Source organism: Netta rufina, assembly GCF_964035555.1.
Source record: "Netta rufina genome assembly, chromosome: Z".
In the NCBI taxonomy this organism is placed as follows: Eukaryota; Metazoa; Chordata; class Aves; order Anseriformes; family Anatidae; genus Netta; species Netta rufina.
The window spans coordinates 15,732,661-15,748,700 of NC_140126.1; the positions used below are offsets into that span (position 1 = coordinate 15,732,661).

At 44.4% G+C, this 16,040-nt stretch overlaps 1 protein-coding gene across 1 annotated transcript; it reads left to right on the plus strand.

Moving 5' to 3' along the window:
* The first annotated feature begins 2,448 nt into the window (after window positions 1-2,448).
* On the plus strand, window positions 2,449-10,706 carry SETD9 (SET domain containing 9). The gene is made up of 7 exons (XM_084305329.1): window positions 2,449-2,552; window positions 2,638-2,963; window positions 4,764-4,887; window positions 5,796-5,911; window positions 7,146-7,251; window positions 8,280-9,032; window positions 10,554-10,706. The coding sequence occupies exons 1-6, from the start codon at window positions 2,467-2,469 to the stop codon at window positions 8,365-8,367; spliced, it is 846 nt and encodes a 281-aa protein (XP_084161455.1). The 5' UTR covers window positions 2,449-2,466; the 3' UTR covers window positions 8,368-9,032; window positions 10,554-10,706.
* Window positions 10,707-16,040: the final 5,334 nt, after the last annotated feature.

Below are 16,040 nucleotides of genomic sequence, written 5' to 3' on the forward strand. Positions count from 1 at the left end.
GGTGGGGCAGAAGGCCAGCCTGGCTGACCAGGGATCTTCTACTGGAGCTTAGGAGAAAAAATAAAGTGTACAGCTGCTGGAAGTAGGGTCAGGCTACGAGGAAGGAATACAGGGATGCTGTTTGTGTTTGTAGGGAGAAAATCAATGTGGCCAAAGCCGAACTAGAGTTGAAGCTGGCCATGTCTGTGGGAGACAATAAAAAAGTTTTTTTTTAGATATGTGAACAGAGAAAGGAGAACCAAAGAAAACATAGGTCCGCTACTTGATGGGGAAGGTCTCCTCACAAACAATGACATAGGCAAGGCAGAGACGTTTAATGCCTTCTTTGCCTCTGTATTCAACGCTGAAGGTGGCCTTCGGGACCCTGGGTGCCCTGAGCGGGAGGACCATGACGGTGGGAATGACAAACTCCCAACCAACCCTGAACGTGTGCGGGATTTGCTGCTCCACCTGGATCCACACAAGTCAATGGGTCTGGATGGGATTCATCCCAGGGTGCTTAGAGAGCTGGCTCAGTAGACTGGAAGCTGGCAAATGTTGTGCCAATTTTCAAGAAGGGTAAGAAAGAAGACCCTAGCAAATACAGGTCTGTCAGTCTCATGTCAGTGTGTGATAAAATTATGGAGAAGATGATTCTTGAAGTTATTGAAGCACACCTGGGAGACAGTGCTATCAGTGATCCTAGCCAACATGGGTTCATGAGGGGTAGGTCCTGCCTAACAAATTTGACTTCCTTTTATGACAAGATCACCCATCTAGTCGATCAAGGGAAACCAGCTGATGTAATCTTTTTGGACTTCAGCAAGGCTTTTGACACGGTTTCCCATAGGATCCTACTGGACAAACTGTCCAGCATACAGCTAAACAAAAACATCATACGATGGGTGAGCAATTGGCTGACGGGCAGAGCTCAAAGGGTTGTGGTAAATGGGGCCACATCAGGCTGGTGGATGGTCACTATTGGGGTCCCTCAAGGCTCCATTTTAGGGCCAGTCCTCTTCAATGTTTTTATAAGTGATTTGGATGCAGGACTAGAAGGTGTTTTGAGCAAATTTGCTGACAACACCAAACTTGGAGGAGTTGTGGTCTCTGTTGAGGCTCTGCAAGAGGCTCAACAGACTCGGTGGACTCTGTGGACTCTGAAAGGCCTTGCAGAGAGACCTGGACAGATTGAAGAGCTGGGCAATCACCAACCACATGAAGTTTAACAAAAGCAAGTGCCGGGTCCTGCACCTGGGATGGGACAACCCTGACTACATGTACAGACTGGGCGACGAAACGCTGGAGCCTAGAGGGAAAGACCTATGAGGAGTGGCTGAGGGCACTGGGCCTGTTCAGCCTGGAGAACAGGAGGCTGAGGGGGGACCTCATCGCAGTCTACAGCTTCCTCACGAGGGAGAGTGGAGAGGCAGCTGACCTGTTCTCTGTAATCACCAGTGATAGGACCCACGGGAATGTTGTCAAGCTGAGGCAGGGGAGGTTTAGGCTGGACATCAGGAAGAGGTTCTTCACTGAGAGGGTGGTTGCACACTGGAACAGGCTCCCCAGGGACACAGTCACTGCGCCAAGCCTGTCTGAATTTAAAAAGCGTTTGGACTGTGCACTTAGTCACATCGTCTAAACTTTTGGGTAGACCTGTGCAGTGCCAGGAGCTGGACTCGATTATCCGTATGGGTCCCTTCCAACTTGGGATATTCTACAATTCTGTGATATTCTGTCACATCTTTCCAGTAACCTTTGACTCCATTGTCAGACCTTGACTAAAATGGGAGGTCGGGAGCAGCATCCCACGGGGCAAGTTTTATGAAAGGAGGTACCGAAGGGGAGAGGGGAGGCTGAGGCAGCGCTCCAGCGGGACAGGTAGCTGCTGTGAGGGAGAATCCGAGAGGTGTGAGCAGCTGGGAGCACCCCCAGGTACAGGGGAGTAACTTTATGGTGCTTTTGGGGACATCCTGTGTGCTTTGTGAGGCACCAAAGAGCTTGGGGACCACAAGGCTGGCAGGGCAGCTCACGGGGCTGTGCTTTCCAAACACGCAGCTTGGCTTTCACACGTCTTTGCATCTCCTATTGCATCCCCACGCCGTGAGCAAGGAGAAGCGGTTATATTTATACATCCCAAGCCTTCGGAGACACCACCCACGGACTTTTGGCCTTTAACACGACGGGCAGCGCCAGCACGGCCTCACTAAACACTGCCTGGGCGGGTGCCGACACCGCCCCTCACACGCAGCCCGCCGCCATGCCGCGGCCACCTCCCCCCTCCATCCCTCCCTCCTCCCCTCCCCTCCCTCCTCCCCTCCCCTCCCTCCTCCCCTCCCCTCCCTCCTCCCCTCCCCTCCCCTCCCCTCCCCTCCCCCGGCCCCGTAACCACCAATAGCATCTCGGTATGCAAATAGCGGCGCGCTGCCCGGGCGCCGATTGGCTGCGACGCACGGCGGCGGCCATGTCGCGGGGCTGCGCGGCGCCATGCTGCGCGGGCTGCGGCGGCGCTGGGCCGCCTACCGATACCGCTTCGTGCCCTGGCTCGCCCTCAACCTCCGCCGCCAGCGCAGGTGAGGCGGCAGCGGGGCGGGCGGGCGGGGGGGGTAGGGGGTTAACACGCCGCCGTCCTGCTCAAACGCCCCTCTTCCTCTCCAGGACCCTGCGGTACGTCCCCGAGAGCTCCCAGGACAAGATTATCCCCGACGAAGCCGTTTTAGAAACGCTGCTGAGGGCGTTCGCGGCGTTGTTCGCCAGCGACCTGGGCAGGCAGGCGCCCGTCCTGGCCGCGCGTCCGGAGATCGGGCGAAAATACGGGGAGCCGGGGCGCTGCGAGGGGGCTGCCCGCGGCCCCCAGGACGTCCTGTTCCAGGCGCTGGGCTTCGGCCTCGCCCGCCGCCACAGCTCCCTGCCCGCCGCCGGCACCGGCGTCTTCCTCAGCAGGGGCGGCGCGAGGCGAGGGGCGGTGGTGGCCATGTACCCCGGTAACTGCCACCAACTGCCACTAACTGCCATGTACCCAACGGCCACTAACTGCCATGTACCCCCGTAACTGCCACTAACTGCCATGTAGCCCCGTAACTGCCACCAACTGCCACTAACTGCCATGTACCCAACGGCCACTAACTGCCATGTACCCCCGTAACTGCCACTAACTGCCATGTAGCCCCGTAACTGCCACCAACTGCCACTAACTGCCATGTACCCAACGGCCACTAACTGCCATGTACCCCCGTAACTGCCACTAACTGCCATGTAGCCCCGTAACTGCCACCAACTGCCACTAACTGCCATGTACCCAACTGCCACTAACTGCCATGTACCCAGTAACTGCCCCCAGGGTTTGCTTCATGCCGGGTCTCGTCCTCACCTCACAGGCTGCCCCGGCCGAGAGTGTTTCTGTGTGTAAACCAACCCCAGTTGCTCTCCAAATCGGCCCAGCAGTACCGAGGGAGGGAGTTTTACCCCCAGATCAAACGATTTTTCAGTGTGAAGGTCTCGCTTTTCACCTGCCAGGCTCTGTAAACGCAGCGGTGTGGGAGCAGCGTGAAGCACAGTGTGGTGCTGTGGGGTTTGTGTTTCGGACGTGTGTCTGAAGGAATGGGGATTTGAGCTATCCGCATGGACGAGTGGATCCACACACTTCCAAAGCACAAAAATGCATATTTATCTATATACCCCTTATCTAACGGAGCTGCTCTCCATAAAGCATGTTCGGAGACGTGCCCTTCTCTGTTCCTCGTTTCTTGGAACTGTATTTGCTTACGTTTTATAAAAGATTCATAATTATATAGGTATGGGAAAGCCAGGGCAGCTCTGTTGAAGAGCTGGGATTTGTTTCAGCTCACTTAGGACTTCGGGCACATGTTAAACACAAAGACTCATTGAGGGTCTCGTGTAGCAGCTCGTCCAGCAAAATGAGGATGAGCTGTTGAAATGTCTTTTCCATAGGTGACAGGGAAACCAGAGGGCTGCTGGCTGGGGAAGGGACCACTGTAGAGACCAGGTCAGTCAGTGCCATCCTGCCCGCTGTTTGGCAGTGAATGCAGCCTGCCAGAGGGGGTCCTTGCCTATCACCCCACAAGGTGTCACTGGGGGTTTTCTGCAGGGCGTTGCTGGAGATATAGTGGCTGTGAGGGATGCACAACTGCAACATCAGGAGAAATGACAAGCCAGTCCGCCCTCACTTGTCTATGCTTGAAGTGCAGGGCACAGATCTGGGGAATGTTGTGCTAAAATGACTTGTCCTTGGCATAGTGTCATGGCATTTTTCCCTCTTGTACCAAGCAAAACCTCTGATCAGGGTGATGGGGGGCGGGGGGAATTCATGTTTTTGCTTGTATGTGTGTTTTTCAGACTTCTGGTACAGTAGTAACAGAGCAGCTGGGTATCTTCAGATGTGCTTTCCTGAGCAGACATCACCTTTTCCTCTCTAAAAGTTCAATCATCACTTTTTCCTTTCTGGTCACTTTTTCTCTTTCAGACCAGTTGCCTATGATGTTTCAATGTTTCATCTACTTCTCGCATGGGTTCTTCTTTTTAACAATTTCCTTCAATGGCTTCTCTTTGGAATACCTCAGCTGACGTAGATTTTTTGTATCTCTCAAAGAGGTGTCTAAAAGCTTGCAGACATTTACAAGAGTCAGGGTCGTAAGCTGAGAGAAGAGATCTTGCCTATTCGTTCTGTTGCTTCAGGTTCTGTGTAGAGGAGGCTGGATGATGTCGTAAGCCTATCCTCAAATAACATATTTTCTTCTGAAATAATCATATCTGTTTTGTAACAGGTACAGTGTACAGAAAGCACGAGCCGATCTTTTTCCAGTCCCTTGGCAATCCTTTTATTTTTAGGTGCATAGATGGTGTCCTTATTGATGGGAATGATAAAGGACTATCAAGAGCAGTGTACAGGTAAGCAATCATAAGAAATAGGGGAATGGCACTCAGCTGGTATCTTAGAATCTAGTGCTAATATTGTCAGGTTTCTCTTGTCTCGCCCTAATTTGATTTTTATTTGAAATATCATCCACTTCTGTGTATGTCATGCTGTAAAACAGCACAAGGGTAAGAGCTGCTGGACATGATCTACTATGTCCTTGTGTCTCTGTAACACCAGTGAGAAGCATTTTGATTAAAGTTGTGGACAGGGACTGTTTCTTATAAAGAAAATAGTTCTAGTAGGAACAGGACAGCATATTTTTAACATGCTTCAGAATTCTTTAATCAAATCTGCTTTGTGAATGGGGAAAAAAAATGCCTCCATATGGAATTGCAAATAGCAGAAGGGAGAATCTGTCAGCTCTGTCTCTGGTCTGCAGATGGGCAGCACTTAAGAGAGCTGTAGCCCTTAGCAGTAAGTACAGAGCTGACATGAAGTGGACTGTTCCAGCTTAGCTTAAAATACAGTTTGTAGGAACTTTGGTGGAGCAGTTTCTGTGTTTGAAAATAAAATGACTAACAAGCAGAAAGGGTGTAAAATAAGGGACAACTAATACAAGGCTTGAATTCTGGGAATGAGATTTATGATGATGTTGTAAGGAGGCTTCACATCTTTAGAGACGAACAAAACTCTTCTGTGATTGTAAAGTTTGATGCAGATTTCTGGAATTGTACATGGTGTTTTCATGCTGGTTCTCTTGGGGTGTCAGAGACAACCACTTCCTGACAGTAGTTTTAAATGTACTTTTTAAGCAGTCATCAAGGTATTGTTCCTTCCAGCCCTTTCCAAATGTTGTCCTGGCTATTTCTGCAGATGGAAGTGCGTACCACTTGGTAAGTGAAGGAGCAGTGATACATGTTAGCACTGTGGGTCATTTCAGGTCTTGCAGCAGGAGGGATCAGCTCGGCCCATTCCAGATGAGTGATGTGAGCTGGCTCACGGCTGCTCCACAAAACCCACTGGCAGTGGGACAGTATGTTAACAACTGCTCGTATGGTAAGTTGCCAGGTAAATTTTCAAAGGTTGAGTTTGTCTGTTTGGATATAAATTATTTTGCAAGTGACAAGGAGAATCAAATATTGATGGGGGATGAGGGATGAAGGGCAAAACTGTTTAAAACAAGATAAACAAGGAGCAAGGAGTTTCTGAGGCTCTTTGTAAAAACCAAGTGTTAAAATCTTTCATCGCAGCAACTCTGAGAACATCCTTGTGCTTTCCTCACTGACTCCCCCAGATGTCTCCTTGCTGGTATGTGGTACAGAAGGCACACGTCCCAGAGTGCAAGTCACTGGGAAAAGATACCTGGCACAGGAGTTCTGGACTGAGGCAGTACAGATTTGAGATTCCCACTACAGTTCCAGCAGACTTCTTGAGAAAACCATGTGCAAAGTGGCATGTACCAAAAGTTTCTGTCGCTGTTCATTTGGACTATAATAATTTTTTAGACTTAAGAAATAAAAGTGCACAAAATACAGGAAGTGGCTAGTATTGTAACTGTGGGACATAATGAGAACGATTTATTTCTTTTGCCTCACAGTATGTGTTGGTCTTAAAGCTTGGGGGAAAAAGTGACTAATGCAGATGGTTGTGAGATACAGAAAGTTTAATGACTACCATAGCTAGCCTGTAAGTGGCTTTCATAGCCTGCATTACACCGATACTATCCTGCTTCCAAGTAGCATCCAGAAAGGAAGAGTAATGAACCACGTATTGACTGGCATGTAGACAAAGTTCTGTCCCATCATGCCACTCATTCCAGAACCCCTGCAAAGAAAATTTCAGTGTTTCTGCTGGGCAGATGGCGGTTTTCTCCCTGGGTGTTTTTGTGACATATTTTGCCAGCATGGAAATTTATTTTAATATACCAAAATGTATTTTTTTTATTTTTATTTTTTTAACTGTACAAGTAACTGTTGTCCTAGATATTAGCAATGCTGTAAGCTGTCTCTGGTACTCTGCAAGGTGTGCCCCTTCATATCAATGCTAAAAATCAGGTCATCGTTTTTAAAGTAATAAGGATAAATTAACCTCCAACAGCTGGTTATGTTGTTTATAGCTGCTTGTATAAATTCACAGTAGGACTTCAGGGGAGTGTAGTAGCTCTCAGCAGAGGCATTGTTTTCAGGCTTGATGAAACATCTGCTACTTTTGGAGCAGTACTTTTTTTACACACCTGTAACCCCTATCTGAGAATTTCTCAGCATCATAAGATTTTTTTTCTTATTTCTAGAAAAAGCAGCCAACGTGTGTTACCAGGAATTTGATGTGCCAAGTTGTTTTCCAGTAGAGCTGAAACAGTACCTGCCAAACATCGTCTACAGCCATGACATACAGAGGTTAGCAGTGAGTCAAAGAGCTCATGGATTTGTGTGACACAAAGCTTGCTGCATTTGTGAAAAGGGCAAACGTGGTTGAAGAGAACATTACTGCACGTGAAGAAAAGTGACATAGAAGTGTGTACCTGTAAGGACAATTTATCTCTTTGAATAGGTCCATTTTAAATGGCTTTCAGGGCTGAGTGATTTTGTTCCTTTCCCACATATTTGCAAACGAGAAAAGCATAGCTCTGAAAACATGGAGCATAAAGGTTTATGATTTCTGGTTACACAATTAAAGCATGCTGAATTTCCTAAATTTCCACCTCTTTTAGAACTTAAAACATTTGGAAAGCTTTAGTTTTCCCACTGGAGATTTGTGGAAAGTGTCAGCATTTCTATGGAGCTGTCTGGAAATGTGAAGAAGTAAGTTGTATGTCCTGAAGTAAGTCCTGAATGTAATACACCAAAGGATTTGAGCTTTTGGTCCAGTCGCTACCCTAGGAAATAAATAATTCTCTTAATCTAGAGGATGCAAGAGGATTTTAAGGAAAACCATACAGACTTTGAATCTATTTCTGGAGCTATTCTAAAACTGAATCTTGGTTGGAGAGTTACGGTACATGTTGGAAAAGTGGCTTTTCTGATTGACCTTAGGCTTTATAGAGGCGAAGTTAAAGATGCACTTGTAAACTTCAGATAACTAAAGAAATGCTAATTAAAGAAGAGGTAAGACTGAAGTTTAAGAAAACCTGGATGCTGTGCTTGAAGTGTGAAAGCACAGTGAAGAAAGATGGGGCTGTTTCAGAAAGGGCTGTAGCTTCTTAACGTGTCTTAGTGTCTTTTCCTCTGTCATGATTAGTCCATTTAATTTCTGAGTCACTGTGTGAATGGAAACAGTATTTGAATACCACATGGGTTGCACTTTTTTTGGTAATGATACCAGTTCTGATTCTGTTTGCTCTTTCTCTTTATTTCAGTGTTCTTTTCATAGGCTTTCTGACATCTTAGTTGTTTGCTTACACGTTTTGCTTTTCATTTTTTTACAGCCCCCTGAGGTGTGTAGTGCTTGTCACTCTCAGAGACATCAAGCAAGGAGAAGAACTTTTTTCTAATTACTACACTGTCATCAATTGAATTAATAGATTCAGGACTGAAGAAATCTGTGCCATTACAATACTTTTTGTGTGTGTGCTTCAAGCTCCATGAGCATTTTTACACAATGAAGAGCTGTAACTTCAGCCTTCAGAAAGAAAGCTGTGGGCTTGTATTTCCCTGAGATTACTCCAGACGTGGTGCAGTGGTGAAGGTTTAACTGTTTACATCACTAGGTTTTCAGCTACCTCCTATCATGGATATTATTGCTTATTGCTTTTCAGCTGTCCATACAGCTCATAAAATAAAAAAATTAAGTTCTGTACGTGTCATTTAATCTTCTAGTTTGCACACGTTTCTGTAAGTGGGTCTCAGTATTTTGCCACCATTTCTCATGCTCACAATGAACACAGTTTGTAAAACTGTGTAAATAAATAACCTGTTGAATGAATAAACCTGTTTCTCAGGTTTATGGTGATTACTAGTTCTTATTCTGGTTTTCCTGGAGTCAGTTCCACTCCTGTTGGTATCTCTTTCCTTACAGAAAGTATTTCAGTGTCGGCAGTTGACTGCATCTTACCTTTTATGAAGCCTTTCGGAAGGAGCAGTGTCAGTATGTACTCAGGATGTGCCTGCAGGGTGCGCTGTCACAAAAACCACAGCTGCTGGCTTTTAAAGCGGGAGGAAAACCGGCCTGATGTCTCAAGGTACTGTCCAACTCCAGTTTCTGTGGTACTGTGAGTTTCCTGGCACGTGGCAGGAGCTTTCATAGCTCCTGTTCTCAAACAGAGAACTTCAAGTTGTGGAGTAGCTGTAGGAAGTGATGCCAACTGAGTGTGCTGTGTGTTTTTTGATGAGTTACTGGCATAAGTAGAACCAGTTATTCCCACGTTAATTCTTGGAGCTGTCTGCAAACTGCTTTCACAAAGTAAACAGGAGACAGCTTGTCAGTCTTCAGATCTGGCTAAACAGCTTTCTTGGAAAGAGAAATCATCCTGGTACTTCCTGCAAAGGTCCAAGCAAGCCTCCCAGTGAATCTGTGGTTGGCATAAGCTCATGAGAAACAAGGAGCTGGGAAGTGATGTCTGTCAAATCTGGTAGTGGTTGGGGCAGCCAAGGTGCCTTGCTTAGCTGCAGAATTTTTCTTTTTCAGAATTCATAGCTTTTCAGTGTGTTTTACTTGTTCTCCTTCCAAGCCTGAACCTTGCCTTCCACATTCATCTAGAAGCCCTCAGTCAGAAAAGGCTGGGCATTTCGGTAAGACGCAAAGAGCAGAGCTGCAGGACGGCAGCGTGTGGCTCAGCACGGGTCATGCGAGGCTGATGAAGCTGTTGGGAACAGCTCCTAGGGACAGACCTCACCGTGTCGCCCTGTGTGGTACCGGGTTAGAGCGGGGGCTGCTCTCCATCCTGTGGAAGAGAACAACTCATCCCCCATCCCTGTGAAGATCCCTCCTCTCCTGGGCTGGGCCTTTTCCCCCAGCTCTCAGGAGGAGGTTACTGGGCATCTCCTGCTCTGTGAGCAGGGGGCTGTTTGTCAGGGTGCCCGCGGTGTTGCATGGCTGAACAGGTCGGGGTTTATGGCTGGGGAGGGAACGCTAGTCTGAGCCTGCCAGAAAAGGCAGGTGCTGTTCACGTCTCTCCAGGCTGAGGTGCTGTTTGTGCAAGGGCACAGATTACTTCAGCTGTCCCATTACACATTTGTTGGTGATTTTTAAATGACCAGGTTTGAAAATAAACTCCTGTCTGACAACTGTGGAACTTATTTTGCAGCTATTTTGTTAAGAAAGCATTTATTTACTGCAGTGTCTGTCTCCTGGGTCTGAATGTATCTGGTAGTGGAGCAGTGCAGCGCTGAGGTGCAGGCTGCGTGTCACCTAACAAGACAGGTGGCAGTGGTTTCGTCCTGCTCAGACAGTGAAACCTGACAGCCTGCGTTGGTGACTGGTGGTACACGAAGGAAAGCAGGGCCTGGCCTGCAATGGGCAGCAGCGACTGGTGTCTGTCTGCTGGTGGCTACAGAACAGAATACAACAGTTCAGTTGGAAGGGATCTTTAAAGATCATCTAGTCCAGCTGCCCCGCCACTTCAGGGCTAAACAAAAGCTAGAGAACGTTAAAGAAGGCATTGTACAAAACCGGTGCTGCAGTAAATGCTCGGGACAACATCTGCTCTGCTATCCATCCCCTTAATCCTCACCCAGAGGCTCTCCTGTGTCATCCCTCACAGGAAGGGCTGTACAGCCCCGTCTCTCCCTCAGGCACAGCACAGCACTGCCTCACCTGCCCTGCCCGCCTCTCCTGAACCACCGAAGGGCCTGCGTGCCAGTCCTGTCTCACTACTGCCAATGATGCCACAGCTCGGGGGAAGGACCGAGGCTTCCCGTTCATCCCGTTTGCTCCTCGTGTTGCAACAAACGTGTGTTGGTGTACAAGCGTTTCAGGCGTGCTCCTCAATCTGCAGCGCTCCCTGGAACGACGTAGGTGCTCCCCTCAGCTTCGCCACCCTCGGATGGTGCTGTGCCATCCCTCGGCTGAATCTCAGTGTTCCTGATGGTGTCCTCCTCCCACGCTGACCCTAGTTTAAAGCCTTCTCAATCAGTCTCGCCAAGTTACAGACCAGGAAACGTTTCCACCTCTGAGACAGGAGAGTCCAGTCTAGAAAACCAAAAGCCAGCAGGGGGAAGAGGTGCAGCCAGGTGGTGCTCAATAGCAAGGAGCAACACAACATGGGGATGGAGCAGGAGAGGAGAAAATGGAAGGGTTAAAATAACAGTTCAGTGAAATGGTACAGCCTGTGGAATGCCTTCAGGTAAATTGACTGGTTTCTTGTCTTCTTAGGATCCGTTTCATCGTTAAAGGAAAGTGAAAGTCATTCCAGTTCTCTGTGTGTCCCTTCATTCCTACCAGACGCACAAAGAGCAGGATGCATTATGACACTAATTCAGATGTAATGTGCACTCTGATAACACCCCCATAGTTCTCAATGCAATCTATTTATTGTTTGTTAATAATAATAATTTATTAATAGAATACAACAGAACAGGGAGAAGGTTAGAAGGGATCTTTGAAGATCATCAAGTCCAACTGCCTGACCACTTCAGGGCTAACCAAAAGTTAAATATTGGTGGGGGCATACACCCACCCCTCTGGATGGTCCCTCTGGATGGCATCCCTGCCCTCCAGTGTCAGCTGCACCACACAGCTTGGTGTCATTGGCAAACTTGCTGAGGGTGCACTCGATCCCACTGTCTGTGTCACCAACAAAGATGTTAAACAGCTCCAGTCCCAGAACTGACCCCTGATGAACACCGCTTGCTACTGATCTCCAGCTGAACATTGAGCTGTTGACTGCAACTCTTTGAGTGCTCCCATCCAGCCAATTCCTTACCCACCCAGGAACGGTCCATCCACCCAATTCACATCTCTCCACTCTAGAAACAAGGATGTCAAAGCGGGCAGCATCAAATGCTTTGCACAAGTCCAGGTAGATGGTGTCCATTGCTCTTCCCCTATTCACTATAGTACTGTAGGATGTATTTTTGTATCTCTTCATCTTAGCTCCTTGAGAAAGGGAAGATAAGTTCATTAAATTACTTGGCAAATTACTTTTTGCTGGTTAGATTTATATCAGTGTGTGCTCCTAGCTAATTTAATCACCACCATCTTTTCTTTACCTGAACCTTTATTGTGTCAGTCATTTCAGAAACAAGCACCCTGGACCTAGGAAACCACAGCACAAATTCTGGTCTCTGATGGAATTGGTATGTGAGGTCGCAGAAGCAATGCAGTGCTTTTCAGGGTTCAAGATCAGTAATCATTTTCGTGAGGGAAAAGGAAAATTGTAAAAAAAAAATAATCTTAAATAATACAATTTAAGTACTAAGACTAAACAGAGTAGAGATTTTTTTCCTGCCCACACCCGTGACTGAGCCTGATGTGTGGATTTATGCTGTGGCTTTATGGATTTGGGCAAGTTTTCCTTTAGAAATGAACAGAGACATACTCCCCCTCCCAGCTTACTGTGTAGTTTGAACACTGAGTTATGCTGCTGTGCTGTTACTAGGAAGCCGTGTTAAAGCCCTCTCCAAGATTTTGCTGTACTTAAGCCACAATTTTTGAGGGAAACCGTTGCTTATTATTTACATGTATATCTGTGTGTTACATTTGTCATGCTTCACATTACATGAGGTAGAGGGGTAGTGTGTACTTCAGTGTTACCCAGGATGTTAAAACGTGGCCAATTAGTGCTAAATAATTCTGAAAATGAAGTAACAAACATGGTGCAGATGCATGAAGAGCTTTACAAGTAAAGAAGGGTTTCCAGACATTTATTTCTGGAACTGTACACCAGATATTAAAATACAACAAATACAAAATAATGCTCAAAAAAATCAGTGTTTATGTACAAATATTAAAACCAATGCAATAGCGACTTCCTCTTGAACATCTGATACTAAAACATGTTCCGATTGTCACTAAATTTATTGTTATGCACAGGGTACTTTGAACTGAGAATAACTGGAATCTCTGTTTTATTAAGACGACTATAACCATATGTACTTATTTTACAGTTGATAGTATTTTCCTTTTTTTTTTTTTCAATTAAAAATAGGAATAAAAGAAAAAATAGTAACCTGGTCATTATTTTATAAATTACTGTATTTAGTTTTCCTATCTGTAGACAATGTGCTTGTAATGCTGGGCAAATAACGTCCCTGTTGGTCAGTCCATCCATTAGTTTACATTCAAAGTTAAAATACTCACTAGAGACTTTGGTTAAGTTATGTAATATCACTATGTTCTACTGGATCTGATTTTTTCATTCATTTTTGACCCTCAGATTTAAAAATTAAAAACAGGAAACAATTGTAAAATTCATTGACCTAATTGTACACAATTTAGTATTCTTCAAACAGTATTGTACATCCTTCAAGTAAATTCAGCAGTTTGACCATGACAAGAGGAAAACTAAACATTTAAAAATCTAGCATGAGAAGATGATGTATGACTAACAAAAGTAAAAGTATTGCTATAATCACAGCACCAGTTACACTTCTAAATGAATCAGCTATCCTCTTCAGATTCCCTGTACATAAAAAGGATACATTTACCAACACTGCAATTGCCCATTATGGATTTTTGGTTTGTTTGTATGAAGAAAAAGTGTGGCAAAGAATAAAGAATTCATCACAGTTTGTTATAAGAATTGTGCTTCACCATCTAAGAACCAAGGCAAGGTAATTTCTTCATATGCTTGCAATTCAGTTATCTTCATGCTGACTTTCAAAACGCAATTCTTTTAATAAACAGTAACAAGTTCTCCATTTAAATGTTTAAACTGAGAGAAAAATAAGTAAGTCCAGCTTTTAAAAGAATTCAATAAATAGCTATTTTACATGGATAAAGTCATAGTGGTACAAATTTATGAATGTCACATCAAGCATGCACAAAAATGTTCCTATACACAGAAGTAGTCAGAAAATATTGAAATAGATATCTAAAAAGATATGAAGAATTTACATATTTACAAAATCTTGCAAATTATTGCCTCATTTTAACAAGGAATTAAAAGTAAACGATACCAGCTAGCTAGCCAACAGGCTAAATAAGATCAGCATTTAAAAATCTACTAGACTAGCCGGAATTCATTTTTCTCTCATATCATTTTCTGAATTTTGGTCAAAAGTCTTTATTAAATAACTAAAGTGTCCATTCAACTTGCTGACAACCCAAACCTTAGACAAGTCTCTGTCTATATTAAGATCTCAGCAATGCATAGATAAACTGAATATATTACTGCATCAGCTAATGAGAATGGGCATGTTCATTTAAGTGCAACTGGTATAAGCATTCAGTCATCTTTGTATAATGATTTTTATACACACCAGCCACTCACTGTAAACCCATAGATAAAATTGAATGTATAACAATGAAGGAATATGGCCAGTATTTTACAAAATTACATAAAATGTGTTGATTCATAAACAAAAGAAACAAGATACAAAGTTCAGCACAAAACACAGCAACAAGAAGCTGACAACTTGGCTAAAAAATGTCAGAGTACAACACAGGGCCAAGGCTACCTGTTAATTACTGTGTACTTACCAAAATTACACGTTCTGGATGTATAAATTAAGAACTGATTACAAATTATCTCTGCTTTTGTCCACTGTGCTAAACTGATCTGCATTTAATGTGGTAAGTGTGCTATTGTGTAAACAATTCAAAGCAATCTTCATTACAATGCCATAAACTCCATACTCTGCATCTGAAAGTCAGGATGACAATGCAGTTCACAGTATGCATAATAAATACCCTCGTCCCTTTCAAATATTAGTCACTACTTTCTAATTACTCAGAATGACCTTGAAGCAACTATTACATATATCAACAATGCAAAACTAATCGCTTGAATAATGAAAACAAGTTAGTGGCAATTAAGTTTAAAATATGAACAGTGCAAAGAAAAGTATGGAGGGAAAGCAGTAATCTTACTGAAATATGGTTTGGATTCCTATTAAAAAAACCTGCAAGTTGTATGCTACAACATGTTACACACCAGTACTATGTTTGATTTGACTCTCCCACAAAAATTAGAAGAAGCATTTGCAAGACAAATATTCTGGATGGCTGAACTGGACCCAATGTTCAGAATAAAAATTCACTGAAGTAAAATAGTTACTTTTGTGGGAAACATTTTTACTCGTCCTTTCCTATTTGACCAAGCTAGCAAAATGCCATTTTTCAGCCAATGACTTTGACAAAACAAATAAATGCAATCCACACTAAAGAAAAGCTTTTAAATACATACTTCAAGGTTCTACTACTTCTGTATAAACTAGACAGTCCCTCAAAACTGTAACACTTTGAACTGCAGTACTCCAAACAATTTAAGATGTCTTCCAAAACATAGACTGTTTAGTGGTAAATCCTAAACTGTGCAGACTGTAGGTTTATGCAACAACAGCTGCCTTAGGAAAGTTAAGTTACACAATTACGTTACTCTTCAAGTTGTGGACAAACCTCATCAGAATACAACAGCCAAAAATGCATCTGTTTAAGCCAGTCAGTTTAAAGCACACAGACACCTCTGGCAGTATAATTACTTCTTGTAAGGTAGCCATGGCCTATAATTTTGCAACAGCATCCAAGTGTAGGTCTTCATACTTTACTCGTGTTAAGTCCCTTGTGCTAGCTTCCACCAAGATGAACTTGCTGTTTTGTAAACTGAAGTGCTCTAGTTTAGTATCACATGAGAGAAGGTTCCATTTAAAAAACATCCTTGTATGTTTGTGCAGTTTAAATTAAAGAAGCCCATCCCTGCCTTTATAAGAAAGAAAATGCTACATTGCGCAGGGATCAGGATTGGTACCTGTAAACATTGTTATTCCACTGCATTTGTGACAGCAAAAGTAACTTAGACTAAAAAGCCACTCCAATCAGTTCAGAACTTCTGTGCTGGTTTTGAAATGGTGGCCTCTGTCTACAGGCTTTAAAAAAAAAAAAAATTGAAGCAGAGCTTAAAGCTGCACCACAGAGTTCTCTTAGTCCCAAACTCTGCCAGACATCCTATGACATTTCCACATTTATGGACTGAAAAAAGAAATTACTCTTGATAAATCAAGATAATAGTTCTATACATACAAAGACATCACTGATGTCATAATGTTCAAACTTCCAGTGAAAGACTAAGCAAACCTGATAGCTCCCATCA

What these genes read in the sequence shown, in the direction of transcription:
- SETD9 (XM_084305329.1), top strand. Translation starts at nt 2,467, where the DNA reads ATGCTGCGCGGGCTGCGGCGGCGCTGGGCCGCCTACCGATACCGCTTC. An exon ending in GGTGGTGGCCATGTACCCCG is followed by an intron (nt 2,964 to 4,763) that starts GTAACTGCCACC and finishes GTTTTGTAACAG; the next exon opens with GTACAGTGTACAGAAAGCAC. An exon ending in TGTTAACAACTGCTCGTATG is followed by an intron (nt 5,912 to 7,145) that starts GTAAGTTGCCAG and finishes TCTTATTTCTAG; the next exon opens with AAAAAGCAGCCAACGTGTGT.